This window comes from Bufo bufo, chromosome 3 (assembly GCF_905171765.1).
Source record: "Bufo bufo chromosome 3, aBufBuf1.1, whole genome shotgun sequence".
In the NCBI taxonomy this organism is placed as follows: Eukaryota; Metazoa; Chordata; class Amphibia; order Anura; family Bufonidae; genus Bufo; species Bufo bufo.
This window is the reverse complement of record NC_053391.1, coordinates 584,323,894-584,344,196: the sequence shown is the minus strand read 5'-3', so window position 1 is coordinate 584,344,196 and position 20,303 is coordinate 584,323,894. Positions and strand designations below refer to the sequence as shown.

The following is a 20,303-nucleotide window of genomic DNA, read 5'->3' as shown; positions in this document are numbered from 1 at the left end:
TGTGGGGGGGGGGGGGCGCCCTCTTTTCTCCCCCAGTACTATGAATGGGATCAAGTATTTAGATTCAACAGCTGACAGGAAAACATGGACCTGATTGATAAAATTTACCACAAGCTCATCCTCAGTCTTATCGGATGGTGAGCTTGCGGTAGATTTCTAAAGTAGCAGCACTGTTTTTCAGCCACGGTTGGTCACATTTTGTTGGAGCATATATGGGGGCTTTGCGGTGCACATAGTATAGAGGCTTAGGCTCTTCTGGTGTTGAGTCCTTGAGTAACCCAAAAAAATTAAGCAGATTTCTGTTCTTCTCTCTTCTTCACGTTCACTTACTGCCAGCCATGATTTTCAGATACTGCAGCGCGTTGTGTGCAGCGTTAGCTCGGGCTGCTTCTCTCGTGGCAGCAGAACCGTGACATACAGTCGTGGGTTGTGTCGAAAGCTCCACAAGACATTGGTACAGGCCACTCAAACTACACTCATCTGAGGAAAAAGATTAGATAGGATATGAAATCTGTTAGAATTTGGGTAGGTCCACCCCTCAATACCACTCAGTTGGTGCTCTGCAGATCCATTACATTATATATAATTTTATTTTATTTTTTTAAGTTTCTCTTGGATCCTTAACCACCTCCGGACCGCCTAACGCAGGATCGCGTTCCGGAGGTGGCAGCGCTGCGCACAGTCACGCATATACGCGTCATCTCGCGAGACGCGAGACTTCCTGTGAACGCGCGCACACAGGCGCGCGCGCTCACAGGCGCGCGCGCTCACAGGAACGGAAGGTAAGAGAGTTGATCTCCAGCCTGCCAGCGGCGATCGTTCGCTGGCAGGCTGGAGATGTGTTTTTTTTAACCCCTAACAGGTATATTAGACGCTGTTTTGATAACAGCGTCTAATATACCTGCTACCTGGTCCTCTGGTGGTCCCCTTTGTTTGGATCGACCACCAGAGGACACAGGTAGCTCAGTAAAGTAGCACCAAGCACCACTACACTACACTACACCCCCCCCCCCCGTCACTTATTAACCCCTTATTAGCCCCTGATCACCCCTAATCACCCCTGATCACCCCATATAAACTCCCTGATCACCCCCTGTCATTGATCAACCCCCTGTAAAGCTCCATTCAGACGTCCGCATGATTTTTACGGATCCACTGATAGATGGATCGGATCCGCAAAACGCATCCGGACGTCTGAATGAAGCCTTACAGGGGCGTGATCAATGACTGTGGTGATCACCCCATATAGACTCCCTGATCACCCCCCTGTCATTGATTACCCCCCTGTCATTGATTACCCCCCTGTAAAGCTCCATTCAGATGTCCGCATGATTTTTACGGATGCACTGATACATGGATCGGATCCGCAAAACGCATCCGGTCGTCTGAATGAAGCCTTACAGGGGCATGATCAATGACTGTGGTGATCACCCCCCTGTCATTGATTACCCCCCTGTAAAGCTCCATTCAGATGTCCGCATGATTTTTACGGATGCACTGATAGATGGATCGGATCCGCAAAACGCATCCGGACGTCTGAATGAAGCCTTACAGGGGCATGATCAATGACTGTGGTGATCACCCCATATAGACTCCCTGATCACCCCCCTGTCATTGATTACCCCCCTGTCATTGATTACCCCCCTGTAAAGCTCCATTCAGATGTCCGCATGATTTTTACGGATGCACTGATAGATGGATCGGATCCGCAAAACGCATCCGGACGTCTGAATGAAGCCTTACAGGGGCATGATCAATGACTGTGGTGATCACCCCCCTGTCATTGATTACCCCCCTGTAAAGCTCCATTCAGATGTCCGCATGATTTTTACGGATGCACTGATACATGGATCGGATCCGCAAAACGCATCCGGTCGTCTGAATGAAGCCTTACAGGGGCATGATCAATGACTGTGGTGATCACCCCCCTGTCATTGATTACCCCCCTGTAAAGCTCCATTCAGATATCCGCATGATTTTTACGGATGCACTGATAGATGGATCGGATCCGCAAAACGCATCCGGACGTCTGAATGAAGCCTTACAGGGGCATGATCAATGACTGTGGTGATCACCCCATATAGACTCCCTGATCACCCCCCTGTCATTGATTACCCCCCTGTCATTGATTACCCCCCTGTAAAGCTCCATTCAGATGTCCGCATGATTTTTACGGATGCACTGATAGATGGATCGGATCCGCAAAACGCATCCGGACGTCTGAATGAAGCCTTACAGGGGCGTGATCAATGACTGTGGTGATCACCCCATATAGACTCCCTGATTACCCCCCTGTCATTGATTACCCCCCTGTAAAGCTCCATTCAGATGTCCGCATGATTTTTACGGATGCACTGATAGATGGATCGGATCCGCAAAACGCATCCGGACGTCTGAATGAAGCCTTACACGGGCGTGATCAATGACTGTGGTTATCACCCCATATAGACTCCCTGATCACCCCCCTGTCATTGATCACATTGATTTTTTTTTTTTCTTACAAAGTCTCATATTCCACTAACTTGTGTCAAAAAATAAAATCTCACATGAACTCACCATACCCCTCACGGAATCCAAATGCGTAAAATTTTTTAGACATTTATATTCCAGACTTCTTCTCACGCTTTAGGGCCCCTAGAATGCCAGGGCAGTATAAATACCCCACATGTGACCCCATTTCGGAAAGAAGACACCCCCAGGTATTCCGTGAGGGGCATATTGAGTCCATGAAAGATTGAAATTTTTGTCCCAAGTTAGCGGAACGGGAGACTTTGTGAGAAAAAAATTAAAAATATCAATTTCCGCTAACTTGTGCCAAAAAAAAAAAATTTCTATGAACTCGCCATGCCCCTCATTGAATACCTTGGGGTGTCTTCTTTCCAAAATGGGGTCACATGTGGGGTATTTATACTGCCCTGGCATTCTAGGGGCCCCAAAGCGTGAGAAGAAGTCTGGTATCCAAATGTCTAAAAATGCCCTCCTAAAAGGAATTTGGGCACCTTTGCGCATCTAGGCTGCAAAAAAAGTGTCACACATCTGGTATCGCCGTACTCAGGAGAAGTTGGGGAATGTGTTTTGGGGTGTCATTTTACATATACCCATGCTGGGTGAGAGAAATATCTTGGTCAAATGCCAACTTTGTATAAAAAAATTGGAAAAGTTGTCTTTTGCCAAGATATTTCTCTCACCCAGCATGGGTATATGTAAAATGACACCCCAAAACACATTCCCCAACTTCTCCTGAATACGGCGATACCACATGTGTGACACTTTTTTGCAGCCTAGGTGGGCAAAGGGGCCCATATTCCAAAGAGCACCTTTAGGATTTCACAGGTCATTTACCTACTTACCACACATTAGGGCCCCTGGAAAATGCCAGGGCAGTATAACTACCCCACAAGTGACCCCATTTTGGAAAGAAGACACCCCAAGGTATTCCGTGAGGGGCATGGCGAGTTCCTAGAATTTTTTATTTTTTGTCACAAGTTAGTGGAAAATGCTTATTTTTTTTTTTTTTTTTTTCATACAAAGTCTCATATTCCACTAACTTGTGACAAAAAATAAAAACTTCCATGAACTCACTATGCCCATCAGCGAATACCTTGGGGTCTCTTCTTTCCAAAATGGGGTCACTTGTGGGGTAGTTATACTGCCCTGGCATTCTAGGGGCCCAAATGTGTGGTAAGGAGTTTGAAATCAAATTCTGTAAAAAATGACCTGTGAAATCCGAAAGGTGCTCTTTTGAATATGGGCCCCTTTGCCCACCTCGGCTGCAAAAAAGTGTCACACATCTGGTATCTCCGTAATCGGGAGAAGTTGGGGAATGTGTTTTGGGGTGTCATTTTACATATACCCATGCTGGGTGAGAGAAATATCTTGGCAAAAGACAACTTTTCCCATTTTTTTATACAAAGTTGGCATTTGACCAAGATATTTATCTCACCCAGCATGGGTATATGTAAAAAGACACCCCAAAACACATTCCCCAACTTCTCCTGAATACAGAGATACCAGATGTGTGACACTTTTTTGCAGCCTAGGTGGGCAAAGGGGCCCACATTCCAAAGAGCACCTTTCGGATTTCACAGGTCATTTACCTACTTACCACACATTTGGGCCCCTAGAATGCCAGGGCAGTATAACTACCCCACAAGTGACCCCATTTTGGAAAGAAGAGACCCCAAGGTATTCGCTGATGGGCATAGTGAGTTCATGGAAGTTTTTATTTTTTGTCACAAGTTTGTGGAATATGAGACTTTGTATGAAAAAAAAAAAAATCATCATTTTCCACTAACTTGTGACAAAAAATAAAAAATTCTAGGAACTCGCCATGCCCCTCACGGAATACCTTGGGGTGTCTTCTTTCCAAAATGGGGTCACTTGTGGGGTAGTTATACTGCCCTGGTATTCTAGGGGCCCAAATGTGTGGTAAGGAGTTTGAAATCAAATTCAGGAAAAAATGAGGAGTGAAATCCGAAAGGTGCTCTTTGGAATATGGGCCCCTTTGCCCACCTAGGCTGCAAAAAAGTGTCACACATCTGGTATCCCCGTACTCAGGAGAAGTTGAGGAATGTGTTTTGGGGTGTCTTTTTACATATACCCATGCTGGGTGAGATAAATATCTTGGTCAAATGACAACTTTGTATAAAAAAATGGGAAAAGTTGTCTTTTGCCAAGATATTTCTCTCACCCAGCATGGGTATATATAAAATGACACCCCAAAACACATTCCCCACCTTCTCCTGAGTACGGAGATACCAGATGTGTGACACTTTTTTGCAGCCTAGGTGGGCAAAGGGGCCCATATTCCAAAGAGCACCTTTCGGATTTCACAGGTCATTTTTTACAGAATTTGATTTCAAACTCCTTACCACACATTTGGGCCCCTAGAATGCCAGGGCAGTATAACTACCCCACAAGTGACCCCATTTTGGAAAGAAGAGACCCCAAGGTATTCGCTGATGGGCATAGTGAGTTCATAGAACTTTTTATTTTTTGTCACAAGTTAGTGGAATATGAGACTTTGTAAGAAAAAAAAAAAAAAAAAAAAAAAAAAAAATCATCATTTTCCGCTAACTTGTGACAAAAAATAAAAAGTTCTATGAACTCACTATGCCCATCAGCAAATACCTTAGGGTGTGTACTTTCCGAAATGGGGTCATTTGTGGGGTGTTTGTACTGTCTGGGCATTGTAGGACCTCAGGAAACATGACAGGTGCTCAGAAAGTCAGAGCTGCTTCAAAAAGCGGAAATTCACATTTTTGTACTATAGTTTGTAAACGCTATAACTTTTACCCAAACCATTTTTTTTTTACCCAAACATTTTTTTTTATCAAAGACATGTAGAACAATAAATTTAGAGCAAAATTTATATATGGATCTCGTTTTTTCTGCAAAATTTGACAACTGAAAGTTAAAAATGTCATTTTTTTGCAAAAAAATCGTTAAATTTCGATTAATAACAAAAAAAGTAAAAATGTCAGCAGCAATGAAATACCACCAAATGAAAGCTCTATTAGTGAGAAGAAAAGGAGGTAAAATTCATTTGGGTGGTAAGTTGCATGACCGAGCAATAAACGGTGAAAGTAGTGTAGGTCAGAAGTGTAAAAAGTGGCCTGGTCTTTCAGGGTGTTTAAGCACTGGGGGCTGAGGTGGTTAAAGGGCTTGTCTCATCTGAGGCATTGGTGGCACATCGCTAGGATATGCCACCAATGTCAGGAGTGGGTGAAGCCCCCCCCCCCCCTGAAGTGAGTGGAGAGCAAACCCACATGCACAGTCACTATCCATTCATTTCTATGGGAGTTCTGAAAATAGCCGAACATGCTCGCTCACCTTTTTTTAGAACTCTCATAGAAATGAATGATGAGCATGCCACGCATGCGCTCTACTTTACTTTTAGGGGCCTGTTTTACAGCTTAGGTGCGGGTCTCAGAGGTGGGCATCTGACTTTGATGGCACATCCTAGCAATATGCCAAAGTCCCTGATGCCACAACCCCTTTAAAAGGCTTACCCAGAATTTTGATTTTGTTGGCCTGTCCTCAGGACACCCCATCATCAGGAAACCTTTTAGCTCTGGCTCCAGAACTACACTGCTCACTTTACTGTGTAGTGGATGGACCTGGTAACTGCAGTGCCGCTCCCATTCACCTCCTACCCTGAGGATAGTTCATCAATATCAAAAAGCACATTACTAGGATATGCAAACACCTCCTGATCGGTGGCGTTTCAACCTCTAGGTTGGCATGGCCTGCATGTAGGTCGATCCCATTGCTATAACACAGCTGAAAAAAAATCCTCATCTTACCAATATCAAGATAGCTGATCTGAAAGCTTTGCTCCTCAGACAGGTCTTGCAGCAGGGCACAGAAGCCAGAATTAAGGATGGTAAGTGGATGACTTCTTAGGTGAAGGATCTTTTCTCCAGCAGAATTGCGCAAAGAGTCCCAAGTACAGGCTAGTCCTCGACCTCTGCTCCCATCCAGTCTTCCCCCTCCTGTATTCTGCACATAGCAAAACAAAGCATCGCTCATTCATAACCAGTCCGTACACAGAAATGTATCAAGAGAGAACGAATTACTAGTGAAATCTATGCTCTTAAAGGGGTTCTGCACTTTGTTTAAACTGATGATCTATCCTCTGGATAGATCAGCATCTGATCGGCAGGGGTCCGACACCCGGGACCCCTGCCAATCAGCTGTTTGAGAAGGCAGCGGTGCTGAAGCCTTCTCACTGTTTACCGCAGGCCCAGTGACGTCACGACTAGTATCACTGGCCTGGGCGCGGCTAAGCTCTGTTCCCTTGAATGGAGCTTAGCCCCGCCCAGGCCAGTTGATACAAGTCGTGACGTCACTGGGCCAGTGGTAAACAGTGAGAAGGCCGCGGCGCTGCTGGAGCGCCGCTGCCTTCTCAAACAGCTGATCGGCGGGTGTCGGACCCCCACCGATCAGATGCGGATGATCTATCCAGAGGATAGACCATCAGTTTAAACAAAGTGCAGAACCCCTTTAAAGTAAGAGAGAAGTAATTTTGTCATACTTCTAGATACAAATGGGTTTTACTCGTCAGTCATGAAGTCCTGTTTCCGGGACCCCGGAAACAGTGGTCAAGGAAGGGAGAGTGAATCTACCCGTAACGCGTATGGTGAAACAAGTGATGTACCTGCATTGAAAAGCCTCCTATAATACTGTATGGCCATACAGAAGAAAATTTCTACAGTAAAGGATTAACTATTCTTATCGTCGAAAGCTGCACCAAAGGAAATTGCGGAACAGAGTGGCAACTCCCGCGATCTTTGGAACTCCCGCGAAATTTAAACCAGCTTGCTGTATGGAGCGACTGAATAAGCCGGCAAATATTTAAAGCTCCATTGAAGCAATAGGGAGACAGCAGACGCTAGACGGTAAGCCAAATATCGATTTAAAGTTTTCTTCAATTCAAAGCTCATATCGACCATAAAAGGATCAGCTATAAGAGACTTTTCACATTATCAGGATTCCTGTGGACACTTTATGAACATGTTGCGCTCCCAGCGAATACACCTACAACATTTTCAGTGACATTCAGTTTCCCAAATTGGGATAGAGCGCTAGAAGATAATACCCCCTCTTTCCCAAATAACAGCATATACTTGAAGTTTTTTGGTGTGATATATATTATTGAATTTATTGACACTATTGAGTCATATGAATATTCTATCGAATATTTCAACATTGAATTTTCTACCATTCAATTTATCGAATATTTCTATTGAATATATTTTTATTGAATATAGTATCGATCATATCTACCACAACATATGTGACTGTAATGTTGTATATTATTGCTACATTGTTCTTATAAATTTTATTACTTGTATTTTATGGGGATATAATAAATATTTTCTGCATATGTCAATCTGGTTGCCAAGTGTATGAGTGCTCACTCATTTTCCTATTACTACATTTGCCTTTTAAGAGAGGGTGGGGTGATTCCCTCTATATGAGCTTGCAGCACCATACCTTAACTACTTGCTAGTGAGCCACCACAACCTACCACCAGTTATAGATACAGTTTTCTCCTTGATGAGGTAGTACACCATCCTATTGCCCATCCCTAGAATATGGACTGCTGAGAGAGTTGGAACCAGACGGCTCCTGGTGCCCCATTGGTAGTTCAAATAAGCTAAATCCGTGGAATTGTCTGTTGGAAACCCCGACTGAAAAACTCTGAAGAGAGGTCCAGTGGACACGGCCTAGTAAAATTGCCCTCAGTTCCAGGAGGTTGATCTGAAGTGCAGCTTCCTTCTTCAACTAAAGGTCCTGAAACATGAAAAGGCCAAAAGCCAACGGAGGAAAATGACCAGCCAACGGAGGAAAGAAGGGACTTTCTGGAATGGGTGATGAGCGTTTATGGTTCAAAATGAAACAAATCTAATGGCCAATACCTTACCCTTCTCAAGCTGGCTCATAATTACCATAGAAAACTGATCATCTTCAGGCTCTGGCTCTCCATTTTCCCGATGCTCTGTGGGTACCCTGTGAATCTGCAGGAGCATCTTGGCCGCAGCATTTCTCTTCGCCAGCTTCTTGGATGTGCCACTGCCTGGAAATAAACTGACTGTAAGTTTCTGTAATATTTTCTCTCTTTGCCGGACAAATAGGCAGACCTTACAGATTTAATAATAGGGTTACAATCTGACTGTACCAATAACTGCTAAATGTATTTGCTATGTTATGACCATATCTAGCACTGGTCTAATCAATGTATAGAGTATCATGTATGGCTCCTTTTAATGTTACAGGTGGGGTGTAGCCTCAATCCACAATAAGAATAAAAGGACGCTTGAGCCTCAGGGATGGTCATACATGGAGAATGGACAGCTGTGTGTAATACATGGATACATAAATCCACGGATATAAACACGGGAAGCAGAGACATATTTACTGAATTACAAACTGAAGCCAGTCGGCCATATGTCACCCGAGTTGCCAGGTATTTTACAGCACAGCCAGGGCAGACAGACGTAATAAACGCCACAATAAAAATGTGGCATATATTGCTCAAGGATTTATAAAGTTATTACTTTAGTTCTACTTCGTCTGGATGACTTCACATGTATGCCTACAACCAAGAGAATACTAATCGGCTCAGCGCTGTCTGAAATCAAGATTCATTTACATCTGCTAAACCTCACGGTCATAGCATCACCTTTCAGGTTGAGAAAGATTTACCAAAAACATTGCAATACACAAATATACACCCTTCATTAATACTGCCCCTATGCGATTCCCCCTGGAACAGGGTCAGCAGTCTGAGAACATGCAGGCACTGATTCTACAGGAACACGGACACTGGCCGTGTGCATTCCGCATTTTGCAGAACCGAAGAGCTGGCCCCTAATCGAACAGTCCTATCCTTGTCCGTAATACGGACAAAAATATTCTATTTTTCTGCTGAACAGCCATGCGGATACTGGATACACTCAGTTTTTTCGTTTTTTTTGGAGCCCCATTGAAGTGAATGGTTCCGCATATGGGCTGCAAATAGAAAAAAACAGAACGGACAAGGAGAAAAAAAATAAAAATATGCACAAGCCCTTTAATATTAAAATACTTACAGCCACATGGAGTAGGATCCAATATATAAAATCCACAGTGGACCGGGATGAAAATCACTGCCACAAAAAAACTCCCAAAACGGGCTGGTTTTTGCAGCTGCTTAACTGCCAGGATCACAGAAGGTCCTCTGTGGTTTACAATCTTTACATTGCTGCAGAGTGAATACCGGCAGCGGAAGCCAGTTTATGCTGCAAGTGTTCTCTGCAGTGTGTGGGTTTCTAAAATGTCATCCTCTTTACTTGTAAAACACGATTTTGATTTTTAGCATGAAATGCAGCTGCAGAGAATCCACAGCATTAAAGGGCATCTGTCAGCAGATTTGTACCTACGAGACTGGCTGACCTGTTACATGTGCACTTGCCGGCTGAAGGCATCTGTGTCGGTCCCATGTTCCTATGTGCTCGGATTGCTGAGAAAAATGATGTTTTAATATATGCAAATGAGCCTCTAGGAGCAATGGGGGTGTTGCCGTTACACCTAGAGGCGCTGCTCTCTCTTCATCTGCTGCCCCCTCTGCACTTTATTGACAGGACCAGGCAGTGTAAACAGCAATGCCCCAGTTGCTCCTAAAGGCTCATTTGTATATATAAAACCTTATTATTCTCAGCAGTGCGGGCACATATGAATATGAGACCAACACAGATGCCTTCAGCTGCCAATGACACAAGCAAAAGATCAGCCAGTTTCATAGGTATGAATCTGCTGAAAGTTGCCATGTAAAGGGGTCATCTTATTTTAGCAAATGGCATTTATCGAGAAAGTTAATACAAAGCACTACTGTGTACTGTGATTGTTCATATTGCCTCCTTTGCTGGCTTGATTCATTTTTCCATCACATTATACCAGGGGTGCACAACCTGCGGCCCGGGGGCCACATGCGGCCCTCAATACCATTCTATGCGGCCCCCAACCACCTGGTAGCAGACATGTATGTCTATGTCTTGTGGCTGCTCACATGAATCTTTAATGTTCTGTCCCATTAGATGGGAGTCCTGGAAGTGTAACTAGACATTTATAATATATACTGTATGTTCAATATGCCTTAAATATAGTATTTCACTTGGTAATACCCCTTTAAAGTTTATTTTCGGCCCTTGGAATTGGTTCAGGTTGACAATGTGGCCCCCAACCAGAAAAGGTTGTGCACCCCTGCATTATACACTGCCCGTTTCCAGGGTCACGACCATCCTGCAGTCCAGCAGTGGTGGTCGTGCTTATTAGATACAGCCGCCACTCTAGCGGAAAGTTTTAACAGATCCACTGATGCGCCCGCCAAGAAATTGGAGGCCTGTTTCAAAACTGGCATGGAGGACAAGATATCCTCTCTTGCAGTACCGGAGATCAAGTGTTCCTCAAGCTGGGATAACCACAATTAAAGGGCCCTAGCAGTATAAGTGGTCGCAACACTGGGTCTTAGCATGGACATACATGTTTCCCAGGATCTTTTAAGAACTGATTTACATTTTTTAGCCATGGCGTCTGGAAGGAGCCCAACATCTTCAAAGGGTAAGGATGATTTCTTAGAGATCCCGGCTATAGGGGCGTCCACTCTGGGAGTTTTATCCCAGTGAGCCGAATCAGATTCATTAAACGGATACTTTCTTTTAAAGATTTTTGAAATGCCCAATCTCTTTTCTGGATCCTTCCATTCCTCAGAAATGAGCTTTTTTTATGTTTTCATGGACAGGAAAAACTTGCCTCTTTTTATCCACCAGACCTTTAAACATGTGGTCTTGTATAGAGTGTGGCTCTTTAGACTCGGTCTCTTCTATAGAACATAAAGACCCTACAGATTTATCGTCAGATGAGGCAGAGTCAGAATTAGATGAAACTTCACCCTCGTCTAAATCAAAATCTATATCAACCTGAGTTTCGGGATTAGATCTGGATGTAGAGTGTTTTTGCAGAATTAAAGCCATCTTTGCGTCAATAGCAGGGCTTACTTCCTCCTTTATGATGGATTTCAGACTCTCAACCAAAGATGGAGCTTCATCTGACATCCGTACATTTTTGACAAAGAGGCTTTTTAATATGGGCGGCTAAATGCTTCTTGCAAATAGCACATTTCTTCTTTAGCGAAGGTTCCCCACTTTTACTGCCATCTCTGCCCTGAAATTTAAAAAAACAATCCCTTAGAAGGGAGCTTTTGTTTAAACATGGGAACTTCCACCATGAACAAAGGTGAAAATACACTCAACACCTCCACACAAAAAGAGGTGCTACATAAGGAATTTCACCCAGGGGAGGCTTAACGGGCTGAGGGCTTTGAGAGGATCGGCAGACATCTCTGCTTGAAGGGACATGACACCTTTTCTGGACAGGCTGTGCTCCGACTGAGGAAAGCTATACCGCCGCGCATGCCGGCCTTTTACAGCCCGAACTTCCGAGTCACATAGTGTGCAGCCGCACGCCGAAGCGAGTCATCCAGTTCCCCAGATGCGCGCACGTGACCTGAGCTCGAAAGACTCCGACCCTCCTGGAGAATCGCAACTGCCTGCCGCCGTTCTCCCATCGCTGCCTACCGAGAGGAGCAGAAATGCAATGGATTGCCTGCCGCCGCAGGGCTTACACCAAAGCTGACAGAGGGGCCAGCATCACGCTCCGAAATCCGCCGCTCTGCATCAGCCCTCCCGACACAGGTCAGGGTTAACTTACCATAAGGCTGAGCGGAAACTAGGCAGGAGGGAACCCCGCCACGTCTCCACTTCATCCCCAAGGGACAGGAAACAACTGGACAAGGTAAAGGGGAGGAGGCTTTTAAACTTTTACTCTCCACGTTGTTTCCTGTCCCTGGGAGGCAGGGGTTCCCTCCTGTTTAGTGCCATTGGGGAGGAGTTTGGAAAAAATAGGTGTTTTATATAGCATAAAATTTAGCTTTAGCATAAATTAACAAATTGAGAAATTCCCCTATACATGGCCAACTCACCTGCACAGCTGTTGGATGCATGGAAATGTCAGGGTTATAAATAATGAAGTGGAAAAAGGAATTCAGTCTGACCGGGATCCTGGATTCCTTTTCCCACTTCTCTATATTGCAATCTTATAAAGTGCTTCATTTCAAGACAATGATTGAAGTTATGGACCCGGTATTCTCAGAAGGCTCCTCACCGCCTGATGTCTGACAGCCTCCATCCCATCTCCCTTCGTGCTGTCTATCCAGCAGAGCTCACTTACCAATCTCTAGAAAGCGCTCCACCCGGCAGGTCATGGTGAACTCTTTCCTGTGTGCTGGGCCTGACTCCTGTGTTACTGTGTATTCGGGAAGTCTCCAGCCTTTCTGCACCACCAACTCCTGACAAAGAGGAGAAAACAAAGATGGCAATAAGACAAAAAGAACACTTGCAGCAAATGTAGCAAAATAAGGGCAGGAGCAGAATAATCTACCTGTAGGGCCCCCACAGGATTACACTCTGACTGCTGGGCCGACAAAGGCGGTTTCATGTCAATGCTGTGATTCCTACACAAAGAAGAAAACATTAAAAGGGGTTTTTAGAGACCCCCAAAAATGTATGTAAAGGCAAGAAGGGTTATAAAATTAAAAAAGTAGCCCTACTGACCGGTCTGATCTCCCAGCACTGCTGCTCCAATGCTCTCTGACAGTTTTTCGATTCAGTGCTGAAAGTTTACATATAGTATTGAATATTTGCTGGGATTCTCAGGCTGAGTACGGTGCCTGGCACCATCTGCATTGAGAAGAACCAGAAGCTGACAGGACTAACAATACTCCTTCCAAAAGGCCTTCATCTACAACCTAGAGATTTTCTTGATGTCTACGTCATTTGCCCTCTGCAGGTTTTAATAATGTATGCAGTACACCGTCCTCAGCCCTACCTATTTAATGTGCTTCCCAGTCAATACGACACCTATATAAGGACCACTCCGCTCTCCTGACGTGTCAGTTTTTGCAACTACACTGCTCAAAAAAATAAAGGGAACACAAAAATAGCACATCCTAGATCTGAATTAATTAAATATTCTTCTGAAATACTTTGTTCTTTACATAGTTGAATGTGCTGACAACAAAATCACACAAAAATAAAAAAAATGGAAATCAAATTTTTCAACCCATAGAGGTCTGGATTTGGAGTCACACTTAAAATTAAAGTGGAAAAACACACTACAGGCTGATCCAACTTTGATGTAATGTCCTTAAAACAAGTCAAAATGAGGCTCAGTAGTGTGTGTGGCCTCCACGTGCCTGTATGACCTCCCTACAACGCCTGTGCATGCTCCTGATGAGGTGGCGGACGGTCTCCTGAGGGATCTCCTCCCAGACCTGGACTAAAGCATCTGCCAACTCCTGGACAGTCTGTGGTGCAACGTGACGTTGGTGGATAGAGCGAGACATGATGTCCCAGATGTGCTCAATTGGATTCAGGTCTGGGGAACGGGCGGGCCAGTCCATAGCATCAATGCCTTCGTCTTGCAGGAACTGCTGACACACTCCAGCCACATGAGGTCTAGCATTGTCTTGCATTAGGAGGAACCCAGGGCCAACCGAACCAGCATATGGTCTCACAAGGGGTCTGAGGATCTCATCTCGGTACCTAATGGCAGTCAGGCTACCTCTAGCGAGCACATGGAGGGCTGTGTGGCCCTCCAAAGAAATGCCACCCCACACCATTACTGACCCAATGCCAAACCGTTCATGCTGGAGGATGTTGCAGGCAGCAGAACGTTCTCCACGGCGTCTCCAGATTCTGTCACATGTGCTCAGTGTGAACCTGCTTTCATCTGTGAAGAGCACAGGGCGCCAGTGGCGAATTTGCCAATCTTGGTGTTCTCTGGCAAATGCCAAACGTCCTGCACGGTGTTGGGCTGTAAGCACAACCCCCACCTGTGGACGTCGGGCCCTCATATCACCCTCATGGAGTCTGTTTCTGACTGTTTGAGCAGACACATGCACATTTGTGGCCTGCTGGAGGTCATTTTGCAGGGCTCTGGCAGTGCTCCTCCTGTTCCTCCTTGCACAAAGGTGCAGGTAGCGGTCCTGCTGCTGGGTTGTTGCCCTCCTACGGCCTCCTCCACGTCTCCTGATGTACTGGCCTGTCTCCTGGTAGCGCCTCCATGCTCTGGACACTACGCTGACAGACACAGCAAACCTTCTTGCCACAGCTCGCATTGATGTGCCATCCTGGATAAGCTGCACTACCTGAGCCACTTGTGTGGGTTGTAGACTCCGTCTCATGCTACCACTAGAGTGAAAGCACCGCCAGCATTCAAAAGTGACCAAAACATCAGCCAGGAAGCATAGGAACTGAGAAGTGGTCTGTGGTTACCACCTGCAGAACCACTCCTTTATTGGGGCTGTCTTGCTAATTGCCTATAATTTCCACCTGTTGTCTATCCCATTTGCACAAAAGCATGTGAAATTGATTGTCACTCTGTGTTGCTTCCTAAGTGGACAGTTTGATTTCACAGAAGTGTGATTGACTTGGAGTTACATTGTGTTGTTTAAGTGTTCCCTTTATTTTTTTGAGCAATGTACTTTTGTTCCCCATGAAACAACAAATCTGGATCAAATTTACTAGTAACTCAGCATTGTGCCATTCCTCTGTTATTCCTCTTATTACTTAAAAGTCCACTTACAATTGGATGTTGCCATTCCTTTGGCTCCGCTGACTGGATAGTGTCAGATTTTGCTGGTAACAGTTAGTTCAGTCTTACATTTCTAAAAGAAATAACAGAGGAACAGGACACTGCAGAAGAAAATTGCTCCATCAGTTATTTCAAATATTTACTAAAACAGACATCTCAGGAGAGGTGACAAAAGGGAAGCACTTCCTCCTAACACGACTAAGAACAGCTCTATATGCAGGGCATCAAATTAGGGCTTTTCCTCGCAAGCAACAACAGGAGGAGGAAGACTCCAAATAAGTAAATTTTTAATTGGATTAAATAAAAGTTAAAAGGGTTATCAAACCCCAATGCCCGGGCCCCTTGTATGGATTATACTTACCACACTCCCCGGATCCATGGACGGCCGCTGCTGCATAGCAGGCCACTACGGAGACGAGCCTCCCTAGCATCGGAGGTGACGATGCGATGAAGTCCTCGACCTTGTTGTTGAAGCGGGAGGCCATGAGATCCACGTCCGGTCGACCCCACGTCTTGCAGATGGCTCGAAAGACCTGCGGGTGAAGAGCCCACTCGCCGGAATCGAGACACTCCTGGCTGAGGAAGTTGGCGATCCAGTTGTCGACGCCGGGAATGTGAACTGCCAACAACACCGGAACATGTTTCTCCGCCCAGCTGAGAATCAGTGCCGTCTCCGCCATGGCTGACGGGCTCCGCCCTGGTGATTGAGGTACGCCACCCCAGTGGAGTTGTCGGACTGAACCCGAACCGGACGACCCCTAAGATGATCGACCCAATGTCGCAGAGAGAGACGAATCGCCTTCAACTCCAGAACATTGATGGAAGGGAGCATTCCTCGTGTGACCATACTCCTTGAACAGAGATTCTCCAAAACTCCCCCCCCCAACCCCGGAGGCTTGCGTCCGTTGTTACCACCGTCCACTGGATAGGAATGAACGAGCGGCCCAATGTCAACATCGGAGAGACCAACCACCATCTGAGGGCCCGGCAGATTGGGGCAGAGAGACGCATGGGCCAATCCACGAAGGCTGGAGAATGGTCCCAGCTGGACAGAATGGCTCACTGAAGTTCTCATATGTAACTGAGCATAAGGAACCACTTCGAAGGCAGAAACCATGTGACTCAGAGCCCGCATGCAGCGATGAATGGGAATAGGACATGGCCGAAACAAGAGAAGAACCTGAAGACGGAGAGAGGATAGCATCTCTGGTGGCAAGAACACCTTGGCCTGACAAGTGTCGAGCACCATGCCCAGATAAGTAAGCCGCTGTGTTGGATAAAGACAGGACTTCTGCCTGTTCAGGATCCACCCGAAGCGTTCCAGAACTATGCTTAGGGCTCTTTCACACTTGCGTTATTGTCTTCCGGCATAGAGTTCCGTCGTCGGGGCTCTATGCCGGAAGAATACTGATCAGGATTATCCTAATGCATTCTGAATGGAGAGTAATCCGTTCAGGATGCATCAGGATGTCTTCAGTTCCGGTACGGAACGTTTTTTGGCCGGAGAAAATACCGCAGCATGCTGCGCTTTTTGCTCCGGCCAAAAATCCTGAAGACTTGCCGCAAGGCCGGATCCGGGATCAATGCCCATTGAAAGGCATTGATCCGGATCCGGCCTTAAGCTAAACGTCGTTTCGGCGCATTGCCGGACCCGACGTTTAGCTTTTTCTGAATAGTTACCATGGCTGCCGGGACGCTAAAGTCCTGACAGCCATGGTAAGTGTAGCGGGGAGCAGGGGAGCAGCATACTTACCGTCCGTGCGGCTCCCCGGGCGCTCCAGAGTGACGTCAGGGCGCCCCAAGCGCATGGATCACGTGATCACATGGATCACGTCATCCATGCGCATGGGGCGCTCTGACGTCATTCTGGAGCGCCCGGGGAGCCGCACGGACTGTAAGTATACCGCTCCCCCGCTCCCCGCTCCTACTATGGCAGCCAGGACTTTAATAGCGTCCTGGGTGCCATAGTAACACTGAACGCATTTGGAAGACGGTCCCGTCTTCAAATGCTTTCAGTACACTTGCGTTGTTACGGATCCGGCAGGCACCTCCGGCAACGGAAGTGCATGCCGGATCCCAACAACGCAAGTGTGAAAGAGGCCTAGGCTGTTCACTGCCAGCCGGAACGACGGACCCTTCACCAGGATGTCGTCTAAGTAAGGGAACGCCACGATCCCCCTGGCATGGTGCAGGGCCATGACTGCCGCCAGAACCTTCGTAAAGACCCTGGGAGCCGTGGCCAGGCCGAACGGGAGGGCTACAAACTGGAAGTGAAATGGACCCACTGCAAACCTGAGAAATCTCTGATGACTGACCCAGATAGGAACATGAAGGTAAGCAACCTTGATGTCTATCGAGGACAAGTACTCCCCTGGTTCCATGGACGCAATGACCGACCTTAGGGACTCCATCCGAAAACTGCGGATGCGAAGGAAGCAGTTAAAGGCCTTGAGGTCCAGAACGGGATGGACCGTCCCCTCTTTTTTGGGAATCACAAATAGATTGGAGTAAAACCCCTGAAAACAGGAACCGGAACAATCACCCCCTGCGGCAGCAGCGTGCGAATCGCCTGAAAAAAGGAATCTGCGGCTGAGGGCGAGGTCGGAGGTAACGACCAAAAAAAACTTGAATTCCAGCTTGTAGCCCTCTGCAATGACCTCTCTCACCCATGCATCCGGACATGAGCCATCCAGACATGCCGAAACAAATTAAGCCGGCCGCCCACCCGAACGGAGGGTGCCGGGAGCTGCCAGTCATGCAGCTGAGCTGTTGGGGTTAAAGGACTTTGAGCCCTGTTGACTGAACGCCAGGAAGAGCGAGGCTTGAAGGAAGGTTTGCGCTTTTATACTCACCTGTCCGGCGTCTTCTGCCCCCCTGGCTCCAGCCGGATCACCACCTTCGGTGTGCGGCCTCTTGGGGAGGGATGCTGCACCGGAACAGAGAGGACTTGCGGTGGTGATACAGAGGTTTTTACTGCAACCTCTGGTCCTCCCTTGCTTCTGGAGAACAGGAAGGAGCTTGGGTGACCCCCTGGTCTGGAATGCAGGCAGTTTTACAGACTGCATGAAACTCCTGCTAGAAAAAAAAAGGAAAGAAGAAAGAGCAAAAAACCAGCAGACCTGCAATGTAGGGAGGTCTGCCTCCTACAGACACTAAGCTAAAAACGGATTTAGCTTAGTCCCTGGAGGAAGGGTATAGCTGAAGGGAGGAGCTTACACTTTTTTGTGTTTAGTGTCCGCCTCCTAGCGGCAACACCTATACCCATGGTCAAGCCTGTGTCCCGCAATGATACGAATGAGAAGTATACTAAGACTTCTAGTCCTTGGAGAGCAACTACATGGGCTATAGACACAATAGACAGTAGATGAACCATTGACTTATATGGGAGAGTTTTCTATCCATGCTCTGTGACTTGTGCAGAGGTCAGGAGGGAGTAGATGAGCTGTGATTATGGCTTTAAATCGAGTACTCGTTGCATCGAGTAATTCGACACAAAAAAAAATCCTTGATGCAAATTTTTAGCATCAAGGATTCGTTTGTCACACGACCACGGAGTGGGATTGAAGCGCTTGCTATTACTCCCGCTCCGTGGTCTGCCTCTGGCCCACAATGCGCTCAGAATACTCACCTTTCCAGCAGGGGGCCTTCGGACACTCCACAGCACGTCCATGGTCCTGCGCTGCACTGACCTCCTGACGTACACACGCCGTGACCTGACGCGCTGTGTGACGTCAGGCCCAGAGTAGCGCGGAACGATGGAATGTCGTCGGCGCCCCTGCTGGAAACGCAAGTTGGTGACACCGAGGGGGTGGGGGGCAACTAAGGCAACCAATGACGCTGTGCACTCCGGGTGTCAGGAGGAAGGGAGGCTGGGCTTTCACGGACCGTGCGTCCGTGGTTTAACTGAAGTGTGGCGTGGCCTGGCCTTAGGGGAGAGATGGCACTGGGGTGGGTGAGAGCCAATGGCACTGGGGAAGAACGAAGGGTGTTGGGGACTGATGGCAGGGGTCTAAAGAGTTTTTATAAAGGAAAACAGTCTATTAATTCATTTTTTCTTATAAGAGTACTGGACTAATCGTAAAAATAATCGGTAGAATACTCGATTGCTAAAATAATCGTTAGCTGCAGCCCTAGCTGTGATATCACCTATTATGAATGGTGGAGCAGGTGTTATCTACACAGAGGTGATAACTTATTTGGCCTAGTGGCCAGTGCAAAAACTGCAGGATTATAAATGTTTATTTAAATAACAAGGGGAAATAAAAAAAATAAAAAATTAAAGTACTCCCGCCCAAAATTTTATTCTCTGACCTCTTACAAAAGGTACATAATGTAATCTTTAGTGAATGTAATTTTCTTACCAGTGGCTGTATATATGTGAGTTATACCTCCCTAACGCATCAGTTTCTCTATGTATTCCTATGGGAGCCTCACTTTCATAGGAATGAATAGACACGTAACTGACTTCCTCTCCTGTGTCAGTTGGGGATCAGAGTTGGTCACATGACATCACTTTCTAGCAGGTCAGAGAATAAACATTTTGTCGGGAGTTCTACTTTAACATAAAAACGTGCTTTAAATAGGTTATTTTGGTGATGAGCAGGCACCCATATATAAACAGACAAAAAACTACTTGGTGGTTCACAGGAATGATTGGTTTACCTTGACGTTGGTGGAGAGGCTCCCTCAGACTTTATGGTTACTTCTGCAGGTAGTTCAGCTGTACAGTCAGTACTACAAATCATATAAAGAAACACATTTCAGTCAGTGCATTCTTCCTTTACTTCCCTTTCCAATATCCTAAGTAACATATGCAACATTCTAATGGGCAAATAAAAATTAAAGTGACCAATATTAATTTTGCATGTTTGCATTATTCAAAGGGCATGTGTCAGCAGATTTGTACCTATGACACTGGTTGACCTGTTACAGGTGCACTTGGCAGCTGAAGGCATCTGTGTTGGTCCCATGTTCATATGTGCCTGCATTGCTGAGAAAAATGATGTTTTAAAATATTCAAGTGTTCCTCTAGGAGCAACAGGGGCGTTGCCGTTACACCTAGAGGCTCTGCTCTCTCTGCAACTGCCGCGACCTCTGCACTTTGACTG

At 46.3% G+C, this 20,303-nt stretch overlaps 1 protein-coding gene across 2 annotated transcripts in view; it reads right to left on the bottom strand.

Moving 5' to 3' along the window:
- Positions 1-187: 187 nt before the first annotated feature.
- The window catches only part of TARBP2 (TARBP2 subunit of RISC loading complex), a 49,574-nt gene continuing 29,458 nt past the window's right edge, over positions 188-20,303 (bottom strand). Inside the window, exons 4-9 of one of the 2 annotated variants that reach the window (XM_040425816.1) lie at positions 19,858-19,929; positions 12,982-13,054; positions 12,772-12,889; positions 8,454-8,581; positions 6,306-6,501; positions 188-480 (exon numbers count right to left, since the gene is read on the bottom strand). In XM_040425816.1, the coding sequence (XP_040281750.1) occupies positions 323-480; positions 6,306-6,501; positions 8,454-8,581; positions 12,772-12,889; positions 12,982-13,054; positions 19,858-19,929 (745 nt within the window). In that variant the 3' untranslated portion in view covers positions 188-322. Of the gene's footprint in view, positions 481-6,305; positions 6,502-8,453; positions 8,582-12,771; positions 12,890-12,981; positions 13,055-19,857; positions 19,933-20,303 lie in introns of both variants that reach the window. The other variant, XM_040425815.1, reaches the window with a different exon arrangement.